The sequence below is a fragment of the Petaurus breviceps genome, unplaced genomic scaffold (assembly GCF_028583685.1).
Source record: "Petaurus breviceps papuanus isolate PSGF00001 unplaced genomic scaffold, PetGlider_PUasm1.0 172, whole genome shotgun sequence".
Taxonomy (NCBI): Eukaryota; Metazoa; Chordata; class Mammalia; order Diprotodontia; family Petauridae; genus Petaurus; species Petaurus breviceps.
Window position 1 is genome coordinate 6,073,201 of NW_027185755.1, and position 25,143 is coordinate 6,098,343.

The following is a 25,143-nucleotide window of genomic DNA, read 5'->3' on the forward strand; positions in this document are numbered from 1 at the left end:
TAATTAAGGTGCCTTTCACTGAAGTGGGAAAAACATTGCAGTGCTGGGGTAGACCCGGGAAAGCTGACCCATTGGGGCCCAAAGCTCTGGCCAGAAGGAAACCACTGGACTTGAGATGAACTGTAAATCCTCTCCCGGAAGGAAGGGCTTTACATTGGTTTAACTTTTAGACAAAGGGAGTGTCTCCTGGTGAGCAGCTCACCTAGACAGAACCTTTCTGAGCAAAAAGATGATATAGGTTTAAAATCAGTTATATGCCAGACTTTTCCAAAGGCCTTTACATCTGTTTTCTTTCTTGTTCTTCACAACAACCCTGAGGAGTAAGCCCATTTTACAGATGAGGAAACTGAGACTCAGGAAAGTGAAGTGATTTTCCTAGGGTCACATGAAAGTTAAGGATAGAACCAGGAATAACACCTAGGTTCCCTCACTCTAGACCTGGAATCTTTTTTCTGCTCTTCATTGAATGAGGATTTAGGTTAGAAAGGGTCTTGTTCTGTCATTAAGGGGTATTATGAACAGGAGCAAACCATTCTGGGGGGTTTGGGATGAGGCCTCACCCCAGCCCCCCAGGCCTGTCCAGTGACCACCCACTCAGGGCCCAGAGTCAGACCAACGCTAAATCCGTCCTTTCAGGGTAAAGGACAAGGACAGAAGAGAGAACAGAATGAAAAACAGATGTGGCGAGAGTTTTATAGCCAAGCTGTGTTCTCAGTGCCCTACTCTGAAGGCCCCCCTCCCTCCTGCTTCTCCTGCTGCCCTGCCCCCACTCCAAGGACTCCCATTTCATGCCAGCTCTGCCTGATGAAGACTGCCTAGTTCCACAACCCCTGCTGCAGTTGGATGGTCCATACTCAGAGACCATATTGGGGCAGGGGTCCTCCCCAATACTCTTTTCCTACCCTTCCATGAGGGGCCCCCTCCCAGTTGTTTATCCCTTCTTCGATGTTGTTCTCTGAAAATAGGTCCATTCCAACCCATTGGGATGCTTGGAGAGGCTAGTCAGTCAGCAGGCACACATCCTGCCCTGCCTGCCCCTCCAAAGTCATCACTACCAACAGCTCAGAAGATGTGAAGCTAACAGGAGACTTAGGGGCTGGCTTTCATATTTCCCTCCTGGACAGATGGGAAGGACTCTGTTTTTTTTAAAAGGCCCTTTCAGCTCACCTATCAGGCTGCATTTCCCCTGTAATAGGCAAGGTGAAGCCATCATTCCCTCAGCCTATGGCAGTTTGGTCTCTTAAGGCAAGCATATCAATTCAACACACACTTGCCAAGGCCATCTGTGTGCCCTGTTCTGTGCTGAGTGACACAGTCTGTGGTATCAGAGACCTGTAGTCTAGCGGGAGCCGTAAGACAGACATAACTGGTACAAGACATAATGAGAAGTCGTAAAAAGGCAAAGGGCCCCCTGAGGCAGGAGGCAGCTTTGGGGGAGGGAACACAGTGGACGAGGTGAGGATTTGGAATTAGATTTGTGTTTAAAACCCACTGGTACTCCCTAACCCTGTGACTTGGGTCACTTTCTCCCTTTTGGCACAAGTTTCCACATTTTTAAAGGGGGAGGAAGAGAGTTGGACTAGGTGATCCCTGAAGAATTAAAAACATAAGGAGCAGTGCCTTGAGGAGAATTGGGAAAGGCTTCATTGAAGGAAGTAGCATTGGGATAAGTAACATTTCAACAGGCAGAGTTGGGAATACAGCTATCCCCAAAGGTAGTGCCCAGAGTGTTGGAATGAGTGAGGTGGGGCAAAAAAGGGAGCATTAGTGGCCATTACCTTAGCATAATTCCCGGGAACCCAAAACTGATTGGTAAGGCAAAAAGGAAAATGTGGCTGCAGGGAGACATGTATGATGTGAGCAGGAAATCATTTCTCCTGAGCTGCCAAGGGTAATCTGTGAAACTCTGAGGGAGGCCAGCTCCTTTGTGGGGAGAGCCTGATCTGTGCTCACCATGGAACACCCAGCCACACTGATTCTGAACAGCCTTGGTTAATTAAAAGAGATAAAAGGTACATATTTTCCTGTGCATTGTCTTAGAGGATACACCTGTGTGGTACTTCCATGGGCTTGGCTGTACCCCCCAGAAGCGCTAAGAACACACAGAGGGATTCCCCTTAGATGGTAGTACTTTCTAGCATCCCCTAATTTTTATTTACATATATATGTATATGTGTGTATATATGTGTATACATAAACATTCATACGTATATATATGTGTGTGTTTATATACACATTGTATACATACATACATATGTGTGTATATCATATACTGTATTTACTTCCCAGGATTTAGATGACTAAGACATCATCAGTGTAGTATGGTAGAAAACTAGCTGGAGTTGGGTTCAGAGAATGTGGTTTCAAATCCTGGCTGCCACTTACTACCTGGGTTACCTTAGGCTTCTTCCCCTCTCTGGGCCTCAGGTTCTCATCTGCAAAATGCTTGGACCTGACGACCTCTGAGTTTCCTTTCTTTTTTTTTTTACTTTTTGGAGGGCAATTGGGGTTAAGTGACTTGCCCAAGGTCACATGGCTAGTTTTTGTGTTAAGTGTCTGAGGCCGGATTTGAACTCAGGTCCTCCTGACTCCAGGGCTGGTGCTCTACTTACTGCGCCACTTAGCCACCCCCAAAAGGTTTTTTTTTTTTAACAAATGTTATCTTTTTTTTTTCTTTTTGGAGGGGGAAGGCAGGACAACTGGGGTTAAGTGACTTGCCCAAGGTCACATAGTTAGTAAGTGTTAAGTGTCTGAGGTTATATTTGAACTCAGGTCTTCCTGACTCGGGGGCCTGTGCTCTATTCAGTGCTCCACCTAGCCGCCCCATCTGAGTTCCCTTTCAACCCTAAAGTTTTATGTCTACATGACTTTCCTATATCAAAATATAAGCCACTTGAGGGGAGGAACTGTTTGTGTTTTGTCTCATTCTAGTTTGGTGCCTGGCTTTTAGGAGGTACTTGATAAAGGCTTATGAAATGAAGTAGTCTGGATAGAGATAAGATGTTTTAACCAAAATGGGAGCTGGAAAGAGGCATTACAGAGAGCAGGTTCATCTTTTCTAAGAGAATCAGATGATCCAGAAATTATGAGGGGGATTGATTAGGCCGGTTAAGTGCTGCTGTCCCTGTGAAAGTCTTTGGAAAATCCTTGCCTGAAATGATGATGGGAGAAGTGTAGCCATTTCAACAGAGTTCACTGGGCCCCATGGACCACTTTTGCACCCACCAGAACTAACTACAGAGTAAAGAGCAAGAAGGAAACTCTGACTCATTCTACTTTTTCATTTTACTGAGGAAACTGAGGCCCAGAGAGGGAAGTAATTTCTCCTAGGTTACACAGCTAGTCAAAATCAGGTCCTCAAACCACACCCCCAAACACTGGTGTGTTGGCTTTGGCCTGGACCAGCCAGCCCCAAGGCTTCCTCAACTTCCCTGCTTTCTTCCAACTGAGTTGTTCTCTAGCTGGCTTTGCATTAGAGAGGAGCTTCAGGCACACACAGGCACCTAAAAGGGCTCCTTACTTTATTGCTTAGCATGAATGTTTAATAAATCATATTTGCCAGTGAGGAAACTGATGGACAGTCCCTGCAAGATGCAGGGTACAGGGGACTCATGGATCTGTTTAAAGACAGAAAAGAAAGCCTTTCATCCTTGCAATTTAAATTCTGCCTCTGTGTTTGCCATTGACTATTTTAGATGTTAATTGGAAAAAGCAATTGTTTGCTTCAAAGGGAACTAAAAAAGTTCAACTCACACTAGAAAAAAAAAAAGGAAGAAAAAAAAGTTAATTGTAATTTTTGAACCCTGAACTTTCTAAAAAGGAAAAAGAGGAGAGGAGAAAGGGGAGAGATTTCCTCTGAAGATGCTTGCTTGGTGTTTTCCTTAAACAAAACAAATGTAAGGCCTCACCTTCTGTACAGTCATTCAGCAAACACTGGAGCTCCTCAGCGTTTGGTGCTGGGCTGTGTGGGAGAGACAAAGATGGGAAAGAAGTCCTATTTCCTACTATTACAGAACTCAATGTCTTTAGGAGATGAGATACAAATAAGCACTATATGAGGAAAGATTCTTTTTTTTCCCCCTGAGGCAATCTGGGTTGTGACTTGCCCAGGGTCACACAGCTAGTAAATGACTGGGATTGGATTTGAACTGAGGTCCTCCTGACTCCAGGATGCCATCTACTTCACCACCTAGCTGCCACAAGAGTTTCTGCACAGACATGTGTAGCAGCAAGCACCCCAAGCGTCCTCAGGGTTTGCTGCCACCACAGGTTCTTGGATCTGCTTTGATAAAGGAAAGCAACTCAAAATGGGTTAACAAGCTTACTTTAATCAGTCAGATATGTATCATTTACCTCGTTCAGGGGAAAAAGGTCAGCACCCCGAACTTCAGAATATACAGACAGAATTATCAAGACAGAAACAGATCAAGTAGACAGATTTCCAAACTGTCCAACCATTACATCCATACCCAGTCAACATCTAGGTTTCCACATCTGGGTTTTTCAAAGCCGGGGGGGCCCTGGACAACGGCTTCCCAGAATCCACATCAAATCACAGAACACTTCTCAAAGTGAGCCCCCAAAACAAAGCTACACATCAGGGCTTATATAGCCTTCTCCTGGCTCAGAGAATGTAACAACCTTATTGACTCACTGGCCAATCAAGAAGTATCTACTGAAAAACAAGCCTCCCACCCCAGGCTCCAGGTGCGCTTTAGCCTAGGGGCAGGGAAGATCTTTAAAATTTACATTTCCATTACAACATGTGAACCAAGTTTCTATGGACATTTGGAGGAGGCAGTGAATTTTGCTAGCTAAAGAAAGGCTTCATGGAGGAGGTATCATTTGATTGATGTGCTGTGTGACCCTGGACAAGTTCCTTTCCCTCTCTGGGCTTCAGCTTTTCCATATGTAAACTGAGGAGGATGAACTAAGATGGGAGCTGTTGCCTCTGGCTTTCTATGGTTCTAAGATTCTAATAAGGGGCTACAACTTAGACCCAGGCTAGGAGTCAGAGGGGGTCCCTTTTCTGTTCCCCCTAATTGCTTTCATCTCTCCTACCTTCTCCCCTTTTATTCCTCTCTTCATTTCTCCATCCCTTTCTTACCCTTTCTCCCTTCTCTCTATTATTGTCTCCTTCTCTTTCATTTCTCCCCTCTTCTCTTCTTCCTCCCCTTCCTCACCCTTCTCCCTGCCACCCCCCCTTTCCTGGGCAGAGGGAAGCTCAGTGTTAATAGCTCTAGTTCCCCTGGCCTTCTCTAGACTCTGGGGGTGGAGAGAGCGTGGGAGGGAGGCAGCGTGGGAGGGAGGTAGAAGGATCTGCACTGATAGTCGTGAGCAGAATAAATCCCTTGAAAAGGAGTTGATTTCCCCGCTCCCCCCCCCCATTGGAGCTTCCGTTTGTACTAGGTGTGAGCCCTGAACAGAACAGCCTTTGGGGGAGTCTCATCCAATATCTATCACTGAAAGCACTGAGTAGCCCCTGGGGTCTTCCCTGACAAGGGAGCCTGATTTCCTGGCCAGACTCCTACCTGCTGCAGATTTGAAAGAAGAAAACTTAGTCCATGAAAATCCAGCCTTATCAACTCCAGCCCGAGAAAGGATGATTATCCACTCTGGAGCCTAAGTGGATCAGGCCACCTCTGTAGTTTTAGGTCTAAGACACTGATTATAATAAGATAAAAAACTTCCAGAGGAGGGTGCCCAGGATGGTAAGGGGTCTTGAGTTGCTGCCAGATTTGGACCATTTGAAGAAACCAGGAGGGTTTAGCTTGGAGAAGAAAGTGTGGAGGGGAAACCTGATAGCTCTCTTCAAATGTTTGAAGGGCTGTCACATGTAAGAGGAATTATTCTTTTTCTACTCAGCCCCAGAGGGTAGAACTAGGAACAGTGGGTACAAGATGAAAAAGACACATATGTAGACTTTATACTTCCTAATAATTAGAGCTATCCAAAAGCAGAATGAGCTGAGTGCAGAGGTAATGAGCTCCCCACCTCTGAAAGTCTTCAAATAAAGGCTGAATGATCCCTTGTCAGGTGTCTCCTGGAGAGTTCTTTTTTAGGTATGAAGTGAATTGGAGGGCCGTTCTCAGAGAGGCTGTGACTTGGGGACCCTTTGCATTATAGGCACATTTGCCATAGAACCTCTAAAACAGTATTTACAGCAAGACCCAAGTCCTGGAAATTAGGCTGAGTAAAGTGCATGCCTGGGTTCCAACAGATTCCACTAGGTCCACATCTGTACTGGCTGAGAATTAAGAGGCTTAGTCTCTTTGCCTGCCTTGTCTGTGATTCTGGGTCTGCCCCTCCGTGGGCCTTGTATATCCAGGCCTGTCTCCTGCTATATGTTGTCTTGCTCTGTGTCTTTAACTCTGTCTTCCTCTCTTTTTCCCTCTGTGTCTGTGTTTCTGTTTCCATCTGCCTTTGTGTCTTTTCTTCTTGGATCTCCACATCTGTCTCTGTGTACTTCCTTGTCTATATCTGGGTCTAACCCTTTCTGTATGTACACATGTGCTCCCTTCTCTAGATCTGGGTTTCTGGGTTTCTTTCTCCCCCTGTATCCCTTCCTCCTTCAGTCCACCCCTCTCAAATCCTGATCTACTCTGTGGTAGTTTTCTCTTTCCTACTAGAGAGCACCCCTCCAGCCAGAGCTATGCCTGATGCATCTGCCTCCCTATCCACTACCTAACATGGAGCCCACGCACATCAGGCATCCATCAATCAATGTCTGTTGGATTATTAAGTGAAAATAAGTCTGGGCATGATCTGGGCCAGATGAGGGGTATGAACCTGAAGGACAACAGGGTTCAAAGTCAGTGACTGCTCAGAGCAGGCTTCCAGATGAAAGTGGTTGTTGGACTAGGCCTTAAAAGACAGGTAGAATTTGGATCTATAGAGATCAGAGAAAATTTAGGCCTCTCAGGCAGTCTGGTAATGCCTAGGAACTGTTTTTCAGAATAAAGTTTTTAAATGCATAAAATAAAATGCAGAGGACTACAAAGGAAACCAAATTTATTGAAATATAGCTATCACATTAAAAAAAATTCATAGGACTGAGGTGAAGATCCTCTAATTGGATCAATGGGTCAAACCTGATGAACTGAAATTGAGTAGGGTTACTCACCACTGACATTAATATAGTACTTAGTGTTTGCAAAAATACTTCATACATTATGTCTTTTGACCTTTACTCCAGTCCTGGAAGTGCTCCCGTCATTATTATTGCTTTACAGATGAGGAAACTGAGGCAGATAGAAAGGTGACTGACCCAGGGTTATACAGCCAGTAAGTCTGAGAAGTAGCCAGAGGCAGCTAAGTGGCACAATAGATAATAATAATAGCTAGCATTTACATATGTGTCCAGCATTGTTCTAAGTACTTTACAGATATCTCATTTGATCCTCACAACAACCCTGGAAGGTAGGTGCTGTTATTATCCCTTTTTTACATATAAAGAGACGGACGCAAACAGAAGTTAAGTGACTTGCCCAGAGTCACACAGCTAGTAAGTGTCTGAGGCTAGATTTGAATTCAGGTCTTCCTGATTCCAGGCCCAGCACTCTAACCCCTGAGTTACCCTGTCAGCCTCAGTTTCCTCATCTGTTAAATAAGGATAGTAATGACACCTACCTCCCTGGCTTGGTTTGAGGTTCAAATGAGATAATATTTGTAATATGTTTTGCAAACCTTGAAGTGCTATTACCTTAAGCAGGATGTTCCCAATCCCAAGTCCAGGGCTCTTTTCAGTACACCACATAAATAACAAGGCTTCCAAAGTCACCTGGGCAAGTATGGGGTAAAGAAGGCATCGGGACACAACAATCTTTTCCAAAAAGGAGGGCAGGGGGTTTGGGGGACCAAAATCTCAGTATTAGATAGCAGTGTGACCTGGCAGTCAAATGTCTGCTTGGACTGCATTAACAGGAGTAGAATTTCTACCCAGAAAGGGGACAGTATCCCTGCCAGCTTCCTGATCACAACCACGTGAGTGCTGTATCCCATTCTAGCTGCCACCTTTCAGGGAAGAGACTGACAGACTGGAGAAGGAGGTGAGCAAGATGGTAAAGGGCCTGGGTCCCATGGCAGATGATGATTGGTCAGAGGACCTGCAGATAGACCAAGGGGGAACATAACAGTGAGTCCAGGAATTTGAAGAGTTGCCTTGTGAGACAGGATTAAACTTGGTTTACTTTGCCCCAGAGGGCAGAATTATGAGCAAGGGGTATAAGAGGCAGAGAAAGCAGATGGAGGTGCAGTGAAATACTGAGCAGCTGAAGAGGTTAGGACAAACTTCCTAAGAGTGAGAGCGTCTAAAAGTAAAATGGGACTGCCTCGGGCGGTAATGGATCCCTCTTCCTGGGGGACTGGAGGTGTTCGAATAAAGGCTCCCTCCCATGCCACCTGTGAGCAGGGCTATAGAGAGGATTCCTGTTTAGGCAAGAGTTGGACCAGATACTTAATAGTACTCTGGAGAGCATTTCAAACAGGACCATGTAGTAGCCAGAGGGTCTATGGACTGGGGGCCATAAGTCTGGAAAGTAGACCTGTAGCATAGAGGCTTTGAATGCCAAGTTAAGTCTCATCCTTTTACTCTCTGGATGAAGGCTCTGGCCAGGGATGCCACTTCTCTCTGTCTGTCTCTGTCTCTCACACATGCACACACACACAACACACACACACACACACACACACCCCTTTCTGAAATTGAGGGCTAGAGCTTGGGTAAGAGCAAACGACAGGGGGATAGGGAACCCTATGTTCTCAGCCCCCAGGGTTGGTTCTTCCCTGCTCAAAGCAGGAAAGGCCCAGGGCTCAGAGAACACAGACCAGACAAGGGTAGAGTGTTTAACAGCAGAAGCTAGTCTAACTGCAGGTTTGACTGAACAAGGGGCACTCCTTAAGTTGGATTAATGCAGAAATGGGGACCAAGAATCAGTTGGCCAGACAGGCATTATGGGAGCCAGTCCTGAATTTCAGAGCTCTGGATGGCCCCAGTAGAGGATTCCATCTCCCTCTCTTCTGTCTGTGGTAATGTGGGAGGGGGAGGCACTTCTTTATCTCCTAAGTGTCCCTCTTCCTCTGCAGACGCTGTTCCAAAGTCCCGAGGATGGCTGGCAGCTCTACACCTCGGCCCAGGCTCCGGATGGGAAGTGTGTGTGCACAGCCGTCATCCCTGTGCAGAACAGCTGTTCCCGTGATGGCCGGAGCAGGGAGCTGAGGCAGCTCATGGAGAAGGTACATGGGAGGAGAAAGAGGGCAGAAGAAAGGAGACTCCAACTTGACCAATCTGTTTTCTTAGAACCTTCTTTGTTTCTCCCCTACAGGACCACAGACACACACACACACACACACACACACACACACACACACACACACACACACACACACACCCCCAAAGACTCCTCAATAAGCCCTCATGGCCCCCTTTACTTATCAGGCTAAGGAACCCAGCTTTATTCAATCTATGTTTAGTCTCTTGAATCCTAAGAAGTCTCATTGCCCCCATTGGGTTCTGACTCTAAGATTCATAGGTTTAATAAAGTTTAAGAGCAGAAAGGAACTTTAGAGATCAGCTAATCCAATCTTCTGATTTTACAGATAGAGAAACTGAGGCTCAATCAGTCTCCAGAAGGCTGAGGATAAAGACTCCCAGAGAGAATGTTCAGAGCCCTCAAGACAGAATCACACCCACCCAGACCCTCAAACCTGAGTTCTCTGATTCTATTCTGTTGATCTGTCATTGTTGACTCAGTGGAAAAAACTGCCTCTGGAATCAGAGATCCTGGTTCAAAATCCCACCTTTGATACTTATTTCCTATATGTTCTCAAGCAAGTCACTTAAATCCAAGCTTCAGTTTCTTCATTTGTAAAATGAAGGGGTTGAACTACATGTCCTTTGACCATAAGTCCAGTTCTGGGTCAATGATTATGATGACTGAGTCTCTGCCCAGTGAGACCCTTCCTTGGGGGATGAGAGTAGATCTGCCTACAGGCATATCAGTCTGGTATCATGGAAAGAGTGCTGGCTTTGGAAGCAGAAGACCTGACTTTGAGGCTAGGCTCTGGCTCTGAATAGACACATGATTTGGGGCCTCTCCAGTCTCCATTTCCTTATTTAGAAAAGTAATGAGGTTGAACTAAAAGGGTGTTTAGTCCTGTGTCACAGGAGCTGAGAGGAGGGGAAGGGATGGGAACTAGAGCAATGGGGTAGGCTTCCTGGAGAAGAAGGGGGCTCCAGGTGGCCCCAGCAAGATGGAGAGAGTTTGGGCAGCCAATGGGTCCTCTGGAAAGGTGAGGAGCCCCTCTTGGCCAGCTTTGTTGTCTCCATGACCCCTCTACAGTGATTGGAAACAAAGATGGTCCTTTCCCTAAAGGCCTCTCAGCACCAGGGTCTCCCTGGGAGCGTCTCCTGTGGTTTTCTTAATGTTCAATGATCCCAATGCCTCACTTAGGAGATCTTTAACCCAGGAAGAGGGGTCAGCAGTTAAGAAGCCATGCTTGAGGGTTTCCCTCCCTCTAGGGAAAAGAGACAAACAGAGGCTCCAACTGCCTAGAGTGTGTTGAGGTTTGGGGAGAAGAATCAGCAGTTTCAGTGGTCAGATAAATAATAATTGATCTCTATCACCCTTTAAAGTTGTCAAAGCACTTTACATATTTTTTCCCATTGGGACTCAACACTGCAAGGTACTCTAAATAATAAAAGTATTATTTGCAGTCATTTGCTAGATGAGGAAGCTGAGGTTTATAGAAGGAAGTGAATTGCCCATGATTGTAAAGTTAAGAAGGATCAGGGGCTGGATTCAAACCCAGCCATTCATGGCATCCTGCTGCTTCACTCAGAAGTCTGGTGCTGGCTGCCTCTGAAGCATCCTGGAGCTCCAAAAAGAGGTCAGAGGGAGGCAATGGAAAGCTCGGGGGCATCCTGATTCTGACGAGGGTGGGGAGTTAGCAGAAAGCCCTGCTCAGGGATGGGCTAGCCCCAGGGAGAGGAGTCAGCAAGGCCATTGGTAAGGGGAGACACTTGCAGTCTTGGAAGTATCCTAGCCCTGGGGAGAGGGGGCAGGAGTTAAAGAGAAGTGTCACCCATTTGGGGCACATCTGGTCTGGCTAGGGCTAGGTGGCAGGAAAAAAATTGGTGGTTTGACAGACCAAGCAGAGGGTGGTGATCTTACCTTGAGAATGTCTTCCTACTTGCTCCTGCCTCCAGGTCCAAAATGTCTCCCAGTCCATGGAAGTCCTTGAACTACGGACATTTCGTGACCTACAGTATGTGAGGAATACAGAGTCCCTCATGCGCAGCTTGGACTCAAGGCTCCGGGCAGCTGATGGGGCTCGCAGCTTGTCAGCCAAGAGTTTCCAGGTGGGAGCCCTAGGGTCAAAGACAGGGAACTGGGGATGGGGCTGGAAGCATGGCATGATTCAATCTGAGGCCAGAGGTTTGTAAGGGGTCATATTTGGGTCAATCAATCAGTATTAAGTGCCTACTATGTGTCAGCGTGCCGAGTCAGCCAAGTACTGGGGATACAAAAAGGGGCAAAGGGACTGGGCAGGGGAGAGGTTGGATTGGCATTGGATCAGGTGACAGGACCCACTCACCAGGAGCTGAAGGACAGGATGACTGAGCTGCTACCCCTGAGCTCAGTATTGGAGCAGTACAAGGCAGACACACGGACAATTGTACGCTTGCGAGAAGAGGTGAGGAACCTATCGGCAAGCCTAGCAGCCATCCAGGAGGAGATGGGTGCCTTTGACTATGAGGAACTGCAGCAACGCGTGCTGGTGCTTGAGGCCCGGCTCCATGCCTGTGCACAGAAGCTGGGTATGTCTGGACCCCGAACCGTGACCCCTGCTTGTCTCACTAGCTCCATGCTCCAGAAGCTGGATATACTGTAGTGACCCCGCCCTCCTCCTCACCTCCCCACCAGTTCCATACTGCACAAGATGGTGTGCCCGGACCTCGTCCAATCCCTTCCCTGTAGCTCCATCCTGATCTCCAGAACATCACCCTTCCCTCCCAAATATGTCCCACATAGAATCTCCCAACACCTCCATTCCTCATGCCTCCTTCCTTCTCCAGGCTGTGGCAAGCTCACTGGAGTCAGTAACCCCATCACCATCCGTGCCATGGGCTCCCGTTTTGGATCCTGGATGACAGACACCATGGCCCCTAGTGCAGACAGTCGTGTAAGTCCTATTTCCTGACTCAATCTGCCTTGGAAAGCCCCCGATGTTATATGGAGACACAGCCCAGTATTGGGAGCCCCAGATTTGAGTGGCAGAAGTGACCCATCAATTTTCTGGTCCAAGGGAGAGGGTGGAATAAATGCCCTTCCTCCTCAGGGAGGCCCTGATATGATTTGAAGGGGAAGATATAATCCTGTCTTTGGAAATTTCTGTTACTTCTTCCCACCTCCACCTATCACTCCCAACCCCCAATTCCCTAGTTCTCTCTTATAATTGACTCAGGTGCCCCTGAGGCAATCTTCAGAAGCACTTGGTCTCTCTTCAGTCTCCTGCAAGCTGGCTTCTGCTGTCTCCACTCTCCTGCATAGCATTTCTCTCCAACACCATCAGTCACCTCTTAATCACCAAATCTCATGGGCTTTTCTTAGTGTCCTCCTCCTTCTTGACCTCCTTGTAGTGTTTGCCACTGCTGGCTGGCCCCTTCTGCCTGATAACCTCTCCTCTGGTTTCCCTGATACTGCTTTCTATGTCTCTCCATTATCTTCATGTTTCTCTGCTTCCCTCTCTGTCTCCCCATCCTCCTTGCATCTCTTAAATATAGGTATCTCCCAAGGCTGTGCTTGACCCTTTTCCCTCCTCCCTCTCTATCCTTTCCCTTAGTGATCTCACCCACTCCAGTTCTATCACTTACTGACTGTGATCTGGGGCAAGTCAGTCATTTAACCTCAGTTTTCTTTTTTTTTTAAAATGCTTTATTAACTTCTGATTTACATCATTTGTTTCCGCCAGATTTTGAGTTACAAATTTTCTCCCCGTTTTTCCCCCACCCATCCCCCCAAAACAGCAGTCCAACAGGATATCCCCACCTCCAATCTGCTCTCTCCCATATTTTCTCCCATACCCATTTCGACTTTTCCAGTGGATCTCTATGCCTCAGTGCCTGTATATCTTATTTCTTAATTACATGTAAGATGGTATTAATAATAGTATATATATATACACACACACATATATATATGTATATATTTGAATATTTGATTTTAAAACTTTCAATTCCAGATTCATTCCCTTCCCCCTCCCTGCCACCCACCCCCACTGGGGAGACAAGCAGTTCAGTATAGGTTGTACATGTGCAGCTAATGCAAAACAATAACATAGTAGATATATTGTAAAAGACTGACTATATTTCCCTCCCTCCTATCCCACCTCCCACTTGTTCTATTCTCTACTTTGATCCTGTTCCTTTTCAAAAGTGGGTGCTTCCAACTTCCCTCCCCCCCAGCCTGCCCTCCCTTCCATCATCCCCCCTCTTATCCCCTTCCCCCCCATTCTCCTGTAGGGTGAGATCCCCTATTTAGTGTGTATTTCCCTCCCTCCTCAAGCCAGATTCAATAGGAATAAGGTTGACCCATTCCCTTTTGCCTTCCTATTCTTCCCCTCCATTGTAACCATTTTCCCTTGCCTCTTCTGTATGAGATAGTTTGCCCCAATCTGTCTCTCCCCATCTCCTCTCATTATATTCCTCTCACCTCTTAATTTTACCTTTTAAGTATCATCCTTTCCTGTTAAATTGGTCCTGTGCCCTCTATCTATGTATACCTGTAAACGTATATACACACATTCACATATGTATTCATATGCCCGCATACCCTCATATAAAGACATATATATATATATTTCTAATCCCTTCAACTACTGAGAAAAATTTCATAAGTTACAATTATTGTTTTTCCATGTAGGAATGTTAATAGTTCAACTTTGATAAGTTCCTTATGATTTCTTTTCCCTGTTTACCTTCTCATGCTTCTCTTGCTTCTTGTATCTGAATGTCAAATTTTCTATTCAACTCTGGTTTTTTCAGCAAGAATGCTTGAAAGTCCTGTATTCCACTGAATGACCATATTTTCCCCTGAAACATGATACTCAGTTTTGCTGGGTAGGTGACTCTTGGTTTTAATCCCAGCTCCTTTGACCTCCAGAATATCACATTCCAAGCCCTTCGATCCCTCAGTGTAGAAGCTGCCAGATCCTGGGTTATCCTGATTGGGTTTCCACAATATTCAAATTGTTTCCTCCTGGCTGCTTGTAATATTCTCTCCTTAATCTGGGAATTCCAGAACCTGGCTATAATATTCCTAGGAGTTTTCTTTTTGGGATCTTTTTCAGGAGGTGATCGGTGGATTCTTTCAACCTCTATTTTGCCCTCTTGTTCTAAAACATCAGGGTAGTTTTCTTTGAGAACTTCCTGGAGGATGATTTCTAGGTTCTTACTTTGGTCATGGCTTTCAGGTAGTCCAATAATTTTTAAATTATCTCTCCTGGATCTATTTTCTAGGTCAGTGGTTTTTCCCATGAGATATTTCACATTGCCTTCTATTCTTTCATTTGTTTGGATCTGTTTAACAGCATCTTGATTTCTCATAAAGTCATTAGCTTCCATTTGCTCCAATCTAATTCTGAAGCAATGATTCTCCTCAGTGAGCTTTTGAGATTCTTTTTCCATCTGGCAAATTCAGCTTTTTAAGGCATTCTTCTCCTCATTGCCTTTTTGAGCCTCCTTTGCCTTTTGAGTCAGTCTGTTTTTTAAGGTATTATTTTCTTCAGTCAGGCTGTTGACTCTCATTTCATAATTTTCTTGCATTGTTCTCATCTCTCTTCCCAATTTTTCCTCCACTTCTCTTATCTGCATCTTAAGGTCCTCTATGGCCTGTAACCAGCTTGTATTTTCCTTTGAAGCTTTTGGTGCAGGAGTTCTGACTTCACTGTTTTCCTCCTGTTCCATGCCTTGCTCCTTCTTATCCCCAAAATAGGAGTGTAATGTTGGAATCTTCTGTCTGCTTTGTTTCCTTTACCTGCTCATTTTGCCACTCAATTATTTGACTTTTGGGCTTTTTGCCACAGTAGGACTCTGCCACCAGACAGAGGAGTTTTCGTCCCAAACACTGGGGTTTTCTCAGCTGCCGGAGCTATTAGATGGGTGCCCTCACTGAGATCTCCACACGCTCTGGCAAGCTGGACACACACCCCAGGACCTCCACCCTAGACTGTAATCCAGATCCAAGCAGGTTAAAGCAAGAGCGATTACCCCTCAGACTGGTGCTTGGTCCCCCTACACTTTGCAGGCCAGGAGCTGAAGCCACCACGTGGCGCTGGCTGGCTGTGCCGGCGTCTCAGCAGTTTCTAGCCCCGGGGGTAAAAGCCACGCACTCCCACTTACTTGGTCCCAAAGTCCAGACTGCACTGGCTTCTCACCTTGTCCTTCGCATCTATGTATTGATAAATCTAGAAACGGCCACAGCTGCTGCTGATCTGGAGTCCCTCTGGCTGGTGGCTGGTCAGGCCCGCCCTGGGGCTAAAGCCTCGGAGTGGTGCTGGGCTTGGCTCCCAGAGCGCTGGGCTGGCCGATTCTTGCCGGCCTGCCGGGCTGTCCTCAGCGGGAGGTTAGCTTCTCTGTGTCATTTTGTGGGTTCTGCAGCTCCAAAGTTTGTTTAGAGTCCCCTTTTTACATGGATTGGGGAGGGTGGAAGCCGGAGCCGTGCTTCTACTCCGCCATCTTGGCTCCACCCCTAACCTCAGTTTTCTTAACTGAAAAACAAAAGGATTGAATTTTATTTCTGTTTTGTTTTTGCTTTTTGGAGGGGGAAAAGTAGGGCATTTGAGGTTAAGTGACTTGCCCAAGGTCACACGACTAGTTTTGTGCTAAGTGGCTGAGGCTGGATTTGAAGTCAGGTCCTTCTGACTCCAGGGCTGGTGCTCTACTCACTGCACCACTTAGCCACCCCATTGAATTTTATTTCTTAACCTGGGGCCAACAAAGTTATTTTTTAAATGAGTATTTTAATATAGTTGGTTTTATGTGTAATACTGTGTATCTTATTTAAAAACACTATTCTCAGAAGGGGTTTTTGTACTACATCAGACTGACCACCAAAGGGCTCCATGACACAAAAAAATGTTCCTAACTCCTGGATTCAGTGGACTCGGAGGTCTCTGCCAGGTCTAAATCATCATTGCTGTGGTATGCATGGCGTGGCTTCAATGATCGCCTCCATTTTGATCACTTCCAAAGCTGTATTTCTACCTCTAACCTCTCTTGAGGTCTAGTCCAGCTTTTCCAGTTGTCTGACAGAAATCTCCAGCTCGATGTTCCTCTGACCTTTCAGATCCAATATATCTAAAACCAAAATCCTCCTCCTCCTTTCTTCTTAACTTCTCACTCTCTGTTCATGGCATGACCATGCTTAGTCACCTAGATTTGAAACCATGGTGTCACTTACGAGTTTTCCATCTTCCTCACCTTTCAAGGCTCCCACCCTGCCTCCCCTCATTCAATCTGTTCCCAAATTATATCTATTTATTTATTTATTTTGCTTTTTGGAGGGGAGAAGGCAAGGCAATCAAGGTTAAGTGACTTGCCCAAGGTCACATGACTAGTAAGTGTCACGTATCTGAGGCTGGATTTGAACTCAGGTCCTCCTGACTCCAGGCCCAGTGCTCTATTCACTGGGTCACCTAGCTGCCCTCCCAAATTCTATTGACTCAATATTGTTCAGGGGGGAAGAGTCCCATGGTGCTCTGTGGTCAGAGCATGTGCATTCAAATTCTGCCTCTGATGTGTAGTACTTGTGAGGCTTTGGGTAAGTCACTTAAGCTCCCTGGGCTTAAATTTCTTCATCTATAAAACTGGACTAGGTGGCTTCTCAGGCCCCTTCTGGCTCTGTCTTTATCCACTGCAGCTATCTCATTTATCTGCTTCTTGCCACTTCTGCTGCTACAGCTCTAGGTTAGGGCTTTATCCCTTCTTGCTGACACTATTGTAATAATCTCTTCATTGTCCTGCCTGTGTCCAGTCTCCTTTCCCTTTTCACCCACCATATGCTTCCTGACACACAGCTACAAATGTCACTTCTCTACTCAAAAATCTTCAGTACCTCCCAGTTACTTACCAAATAAGTCCTGGCATTCAAAGTCCTCCAGAGTCTGGCCCCAGCCTATCCTTCCATCTTCATTTCACACTGTTCCCCTGTACTCTGTGATGCATCAAAACTGGACTATTCTCTGTCCCCCATTCTTGTCCTACCTTCTCCCAATTCTCTGCATTTGCTGACAGCATCCCTTATGCCTGGAATGGACTCTCCCACCCACACCCACACTCATACCATTTACCTCTGTTGAAAGAAGTCCAGGCACAAATGCCATGTCCTCCAAGAAGTCTTCCTGGCTGTTCCCCCCTTCCAGCTGCAAGTGATCTCACTGTCTTCATCATCTTCCCCTATGTTTAATTTATCTGTCTCTGTTGATGGCACCATCATCCTAAATCACATTGGCCTGTAAACCTCTGAGTCATTTTTGATTCTTTCCTTTCCTTCATCCCTCACATTCTACTTAGTAACAAATGTTCGGTTTCCCATCTCCTCTCTCGGCTAGATCTCTCCTTTTCTCCAGTTTTCCACACTTATATAAAAGTTGTCTGTGCACTTGTCTGCTCCCTCCACCATTAGAATTTAAGCTCCTTGAGAGGAGACTCTGGGTCAAATCTATCCTAGCAGCCCTGGGGCTGAACATAGGACCTTATCTACACTAAAACCTTAGAATTATTTGTTGAATTGAACCTTTTACATAATTCTAAAATTTCCAAGGACTGGGACAGTGATGCATTTCCCCACTGACCAGAAGGGCCACTCTTGCCTTCACCTGTAGAAATAACCCAGTGGGAAGAAAGTCAAAGGAGTCAGGTGATTGCAATAAGGAAAGACTTCCTTAAAGATATGAGGTATGCCTTGCAATGGGGATGGGCCAGGCCAAGACCGTGGCTAATTACAACTGGGGGTAATGAGAATGATAAGAGGAAGAGAAATTGAAGGTCTTAGAAGATTTACCCAGTGACCATACTGTGACCCTTTTAGTAACTACTGACTTCTCTAGGGCCTGTTAGATTCCAGGTAACCACTGGACCTCTGGGTGACTAGTGTTTGATCATTACCAGTAGCCATTCTGGTAGTGATCAGTAGTCCTATGACTCTTCTGGTCATCAATGGCCATCCCTAGTGATTAGTGCCCTGGGTGACAGTGCTTGCTGGTTGACCTGGGGTCTTCCTTATGATTTGAGAGGGGGGGAAAGGGAGCAGTGGACACCTCAGCTGACCAGTGACTACCCCTCTAGGTGTGGTACATGGATGGCTACTACAAGGGACGGCGGGTGCTTGAATTCCGCACTTTGGGTGACTTTGTGAAGGGACAGAACTTCATCCAGCATCTGCTACCACAACCCTGGGCAGGCACAGGCCATGTGGTCTACAATGGCTCTCTCTTCTACAACAAATACCAGAGCAACGTGGTGGTGAAATATCATTTCCGGTCACGCTCAGTGCTGGTCCAGCGCAGCCTGCCTGGGGCTGGCTACAACAACACCTTCCCCTACTCCTGGGGTGGCTTCTCTGACATGGACCTCATGGTGGATGAGAGTGGCCTGTGGGCTGTCTACACCACCAACCAGAATGCAGGCAACATCGTGGTGAGCCGGCTGGACCCCCACACCCTTGAGGTCATGCGGTCATGGGACACAGGTTACCCTAAGCGCAGCGCAGGTGAGGCCTTCATGATCTGTGGTGTTCTCTATGTGACCAATTCACATCTGGCTGGGGCCAAGGTCTACTTCGCTTACTTCACCAACACATCAAGCTATGAGTATACGGACGTACCCTTCCACAACCAGTACTCCCACATCTCCATGCTGGACTATAACCCTCGTGAGCGAGCCCTCTACACCTGGAACAATGGCCACCAAGTGCTGTATAATGTCACTCTCTTTCATGTCATCAGCACAGCTGGAGGCCCCTAGGGCCCAGCCTGGGGGGGTGCTTGTGGGGGAGGGGAGCCTCTCTCTGTTGCTGTCTTCCTATTTTGATCTGTCTCTATCTTTTTCTCTCAATCTGTTTATCTCTATGTCTCTATTTCAGTCTCTCTTTTGGTCTGCCTGTTCCTATTTCAATCTCTTTCTATATGTCTGTGTCTGTCTCTGTTTCTTTCTTGGTAATTCTGGGTGCCTCTCTTGCTCTCTCTATATCTATGCAAGGATCTATGGATTTAGATATAGATTAGGGCCTCTGTCTCTCTCTGTCTCTGTCTCCATCTCCCCACCATCCCCTGTCTCATCCTGCCTAGGGATATCTGCCTAGGGACTGACTGCATGAATCTACTTCTTTTTTTATTTATTGCTTTTCTTTCTGGCTCAATAAACAGGAACTTTGACATTTTCTGTGTTTGGAGCTTTTTGTGTCCATGTGAGGGGTCTGCCTTCATTTTCTTACAGAAGAGTGGCGTTCAGGGCCTGCTTTTGAGAGGCTATTTTGCTCTTCATTCCCTCCCATGATTGGGCGTAAGGTAGGTGTGGAGGGAGAAATGACACAAGGCTAGGCTAGGATTGGGGGACAGATGGATGGATAGGATCTGTGCACAGAGCTAGGTTAGATCCACCCTGGAGCTCAGGGCTGTTGGGCTTATTCTTTGTCATGCATTTAACAGAAGGAAGGGAGGGAATCTTCCTATACCTCCCACTGAACACAGCCAAATCCATGGAAACTTGTGTCCCCTGTGTTTTACTCCCTGCAAGTGAAGGAAACCAATATCTGGAAACTATCCACAGGTCAGTCTAAGCTAAAGGGAAAATGAGATCAACTGAAACATTCCTGAAGCCCCATTATGGCTCATACTGTCTGCCTATGCTGCCCACACTGACCCCCACTAGCCCTCTGACCACAGGACTGCTCATGTTCTCACTACCCCCTAAAAGTCTGTGGTCTAAAAGTTCAATAGTATGAACTTTCTAGGAAAAAGGTTTTATCATGCAACAGAGGTAACTATGTATTTGGAGAGAAATAGATATTACCCTCCACATTACAAAGAGAAAAGAGAAATGAAAGGAAGGGGAGAGACAAGAACAGGGATCTCTCCATAGAGGAGTCAGGGGCTTTGAGACACCCATATTCACACACCCTTTTCTATGCCCCGTTGTGAGTTTTCTCCGATAGAATGGAAGAGGAATATAGGGGGAAATGAGACTGGTAAAGGGGACAGACAGGGAGGGCTTTGAATACCTGGCTGAGAAGTTTGGACTTTATCCTGTGTGCAGTGAGGAGCCAGGGAAAATTCTGGAACAGAATGAAGAGAAGAGGATGACTGAAAAAGATCTTGTAATGTAAAATCAACAAGATTCAAACAAAGGCTGTTTGAATGTGTGAGGAGGGATAGGCAGGAGTCAGGATTCTGGTGCTACTAACAAAGAAAGGCCAGGTCATCATTAGTATGAGAACACTGAATGAAAGGAAGTTGTCCAAGAGTTTCTGTCACTGCAGATCTTCAGATAAAGACATGACAAACGTTTGTCAAGAAGGAAGGAAGGAAGGAAGGAAGGAAGGAAGGAAGGAGGGGAGGGAGGGAGGGAGGGAGGGGGGGGGGGGGGGGGGAGGGAGGAGGGAGGAAAGGAGGGAGGAATTTATTAAGTGCTGCCAGGCAGATGTAAAAGAAAATCCCTGCTCTCAAGGAGCTTACCTTAGTTTACTTCTATTAGGAGGCGATAACATTTACATGGGAGAGATATATGGGAAAAGAGTATCTGAAGATTCAGTGATTGTGAGATGAGTTGACCCAGAAGGCTGTCAATTGGCACAGCCTTTCCAGAAACAATGTTAATTTTGTAATGTTAATTTGATTATTGAGCTCTGAGCAAGAAGTAGAAAGAAGGGAAGTGCTGTTCGTCCTTCATTTTCTAAGAGGGCCAATGACATCACGGGTGAATTGGATTTCAATGAGGCAGAGCTGCACAAAGTTGTTAACTTCATTTCTCTCTTCCTGAGTCACTGAAGTCCAGTGGCAAGACAAAAGTCAAGCTGATTGGTGATGGTCTGAGATGCAGTGGATGACCTTGGCAGTTTCAATGTCTGACCAAGCTATAAGCACTCCACAGCACTGGTTTCAAGCTGCCTTCATGTTCTTTGGAACACATTGTTGTCATCTGCCCATTCTGCTGGGGAAATCCTCACATGCTTGAGTTAGACATCCCCCTAACTCACCAAAGGGTTTGAGACCCCTTGGTTACCATCAACCTGGCTTAGCCCAGCTGCCATGAAGGTTTATCAGGGTGTGGCTGCTTCACATGCTATAACTTCTTGGAGCCCCAGGTAAGAGTTGGGTGAATCAGGTAGATATCAAAGGAGGATGAGCAGTCCTGAAAAGGATTTGGCAGCTCTCACACTAGAAGTGCTAATCCTCCTGAATGTCCCACATACCCCAAGGGAGAAGGTAGTTGCTCAGTGTCATGACAGATGACAATATGCCCAAGGTAGGTTTCTGGACTGGTATTTCTAAACTGGCTTTTATACTGCTAAGTTGACTGTGTTGACAATCGGGCAAACATGAAAACCAAATGGGACCTCTTTGTGACATAGCACTGCAATTCAGGGGAGTCTGCTTCCCTAGGTAGCTTTCCACCTATGTATGGATGTACCTATTCCCCTGTACTATATTTTCTTTGCAGGAGAGTCTTAAGCAGTGGGTTGAACTAGAGCTCTCAAAGCATAACATACACTAAATTTTAGTTTATCAGGTCATGGGTGCCAGGGGTTATGGGATCTTGATATTCAACCCCCTCTTGGACTTTCCTTGGATTCTTCACTCCAGTCTGCCTGAATCTCCTTACTCCAAGGCCTTGAAGGCCCCCAGTCAGACTAGTGGGAAGACCATTTATTGAAGATGTTGTAAGAGGATGTCTGTCTTCCCATTTTCCCTCAGTGTGTACGTACTTCTATTTTCTATTTGAGCTCTCTCAAAGTAGAATGGACTTCCTTTGGAGATAATGAGGTCCCCATCGCTGTAGAATTTCAGGAATAGAGGTTCCTCTTCATGGAGGAAAACTCCCAACCTGCATACCCCAGGATCATCCCCTCCCTCCCTTTCCGACTCTATTACATAAATCCAAGCAGGGCGCTTATAGATGGGATTTGTCATCTTGGCATACAGATTGGACTTCCAATTCTCTGTTTCTGGAATTCCATTATTTAGTTACATGGCTGTGTCAAACACAGAAAAATACACTCCATCATACACACTCATACATATAAAGAGGGAAAGGAAGGAAACAAGTATGTATATAGCACCTACTGTGTGCCAGGCACTGTGCTACATATGAATATCTCATTCAATCCTCACAACAACCCTAGCAGATTAGAACTAAGCTAAACAGAGCATTCTGTATTTCATCCTGGACACCATAGGGAGCCACTGGAATTTTTTAAGTAAAGGAGTGACACAGACCTATGCTTTAGGAAAATCAGTTTTTACTGAATGGAAGATGGATTGAAGTGGAGAGAGACCTTTGAAGCAGCCAGATCCAGCAGCAGGCTATTGTGACAATTCAGGCATGAGGTGATGAGGGCCTGCACTGGGGTGATAGTGTCAGAGGAGAGAAGGAAGGTACATAGGAGAGATGTTGCAGAGGTGAAGTGAACAGGCCTTGGCAATAGTTAAGATGTGAGGGGCAGTGAAGGAGGGTGAGAAGTCCAGGAAGACATCTAGGTTGAGAATCTAAGGGACTGGGAGGATGGTGTTACCCTCTTTAGTAACAGGGGAGCTAGGAGGGGAGGAGGGTTTAGGGGGAAAGAGAATGAATTCCGTTTTGGACTCATTTAGTGTAAGATGTCTCCTGGACATCCATTTTATTCCCCTATTATGTCTTGTCTTCCCTTATTAGAATGTAAGCACCCTGAGCAAGGAGATTGCCTTTAATTTTATATTTATATTCCCAGTACTTTATTAGCACACTTCTTGGTACATGGTAGGTCAATCAATAAAGATCTAGTAAACACCTTCATGTGCCAAGCATTGTGCTAAGTGTTGGGGATACAAAATGAGGCAAAAACAGTCCACAATCTCATTGTGCTTAATAAATCAAAGTACTTAATAAATGCTTTTTAAAAATTCATTTATTAAAGTATTATTATTAAAAAGAAAAATAACAGGAATTGGAGCATAGATAGCATCCTTCCCCTAGGGATGTATCTGGTCTCTAATAACATACAACTAGGGTGTTATATAGTCACATCCCACTTCCCGCCCCTGCCCCAGGGTTCCCTAGGCCTAACCATTACTTTATTGTTGTTGTTATTCAGTCATGTCTGACTTTTTGTGAACCATAGCATGCCAATACTGTCTATGAGGTTTTTTTCGCAAAGATAATGGAATAGTTTGCTGTTTCCCTTCTCCAGTGGATTAAGACAGAGGTTAAATGACTTGCTCATGGTCACACAGCTAGTGTCTGAGACCAGATTTGATAGCAGGTCTTTGTGACTTCAGTGTTTATGATTCTTATTCTAACCAAAGACTATGAGAAGGGAGGACTGAGACTGAGTCCTGTGGACTTCCATTTCATCAGGCCTCCCATGAACCCCTAAGCCTGATGAGGAACTACAGGGAATAGTACTCCATGAGCACAGACTACACTGTTCAGTCTGTGAAAATCACAGCTTCACCTCCACACAGACTGTGGCTCTGTATGTGTCTGCCACAGAAAATCCATTTGGTAAATAATGGAGGGACTTGCCCCTCCTGACAGAACTGTTCCCCTGCCCAAGCCACTCTTCATGGGATGAAGTGGGGAAAGCCTCTTTGGGGGATAAATATTGAAGAATGACTAGGTAGAAGCTTAGTAACTGAAAGAGGATTTGTTCGGGGAGGAGAAGGCTGGGATTTATGTTCTCAATTTGGGAGGGGGGAAGGGGGGGAGCATATTAAATAATGAATCATATGGGCACTAATTGGCCTACTGGGGCCTATTTATCCAACCCAAATCTTTTTCTCCTTTATTGATGCTTCAGCTGCCAGCGCAGAAAGACACAGAGACAAAACCAGAGACACGGGCTCAGTTGCGCAGCATACATTCTTTCAGCATTATGAGAGAGCCACAATGCTCTGAGGGGGAGGAGACTCCAGGATTCCAGGAAAGGGGGTTCTTTCTCCAGTTTCCTCCTAACTACCTTCTGACTTGGGGTAGATTTAGAGAAAGGAGCCCGAATCCACCATGGCCTAGGTCCCAGCTTAGGGCTGGTCCAGCTGATGGGAAGGGGCTGGGCATTCCTCATCTCTGCTCCTAGGAATGCCATGCCCCTCTGTCTCAGAAGATAATAATAATATCTCCCATTCCTGTTGGGCTTTAAAATATCTAAAGTCCATTCTTCATGTAACCCCAATCCCAAACCTGGAGCAGCCCATACTAATGGGCTTTAGTACTGGAGTTATACTCAAAACCATCCAGTGAGAAGTAGGTTGAACAAATACTGTTTTCTCCGTTTTACAGATGAGGAAATTCAAGCCCAGAGAGGTTCAACAAATTGACTTGTTACATACACCAAATAGTGGTTTAGTCTGGAGAACCTAGTTTGAGCCCTAGTCCAAGATCCTGTTAATTTCAATATATTGGGGGGGGTGTACTGGAAGGTGGGGGACCTGAACAGGTGGATAAATTGTTTCCTGGCCAAACAGAAACAGAGATCCCTTTTTCTTCCTATCCCGGGAGAGAAAGCAGTGTATCCATTACAAGAGAGAACATCAATGTATCATTCCTGCCCGCCCCCGCACCCCTCCTCCCGCCATCGGAGGGGAAATTCATTAAAACCCACAGAGGCCCCAGAGTCATTTCTAGAGAAAGCATCATGCAGGAATTACTCAGAGGTTTTGTTTGAGGGGAGAATATCCGTCTGGAGCCAGAGCAGGGGTGGGAAGGAATGAAAACAAACCAGGTTTATTAAAGGGAGATGGGGAGTGGGGAGGGCAGATCTGTGCCAAGCCAGAGGGAATCTCAGGTCTCAGTACTACATTATTCCTGAAACAAGGTACAGACACTTGGAAAGACCTGAACCCTCCAATAATATGCCTTGCAGGAGAAGCAGCATTCCTGTTCTCCACACG

At 46.0% G+C, this 25,143-nt stretch overlaps 1 protein-coding gene across 2 annotated transcripts in view; it reads left to right on the top strand.

The window, feature by feature from the left end:
• The window catches only part of OLFM2 (olfactomedin 2), a 60,864-nt gene extending 41,425 nt beyond the window's left edge, over nucleotides 1–19,439 (top strand). For both annotated transcript variants that reach the window (XM_069083129.1, XM_069083128.1), the window contains exons 2-6: nucleotides 9,085–9,234; nucleotides 11,207–11,359; nucleotides 11,599–11,818; nucleotides 12,077–12,183; nucleotides 18,347–19,439. In XM_069083129.1, coding sequence (XP_068939230.1) covers nucleotides 9,085–9,234; nucleotides 11,207–11,359; nucleotides 11,599–11,818; nucleotides 12,077–12,183; nucleotides 18,347–19,024 — 1,308 coding nt within the window. In that variant the 3' untranslated portion in view covers nucleotides 19,025–19,439. The remainder of the gene's footprint in view (nucleotides 1–9,084; nucleotides 9,235–11,206; nucleotides 11,360–11,598; nucleotides 11,819–12,076; nucleotides 12,184–18,346) is intronic.
• Nucleotides 19,440–25,143: the final 5,704 nt, after the last annotated feature.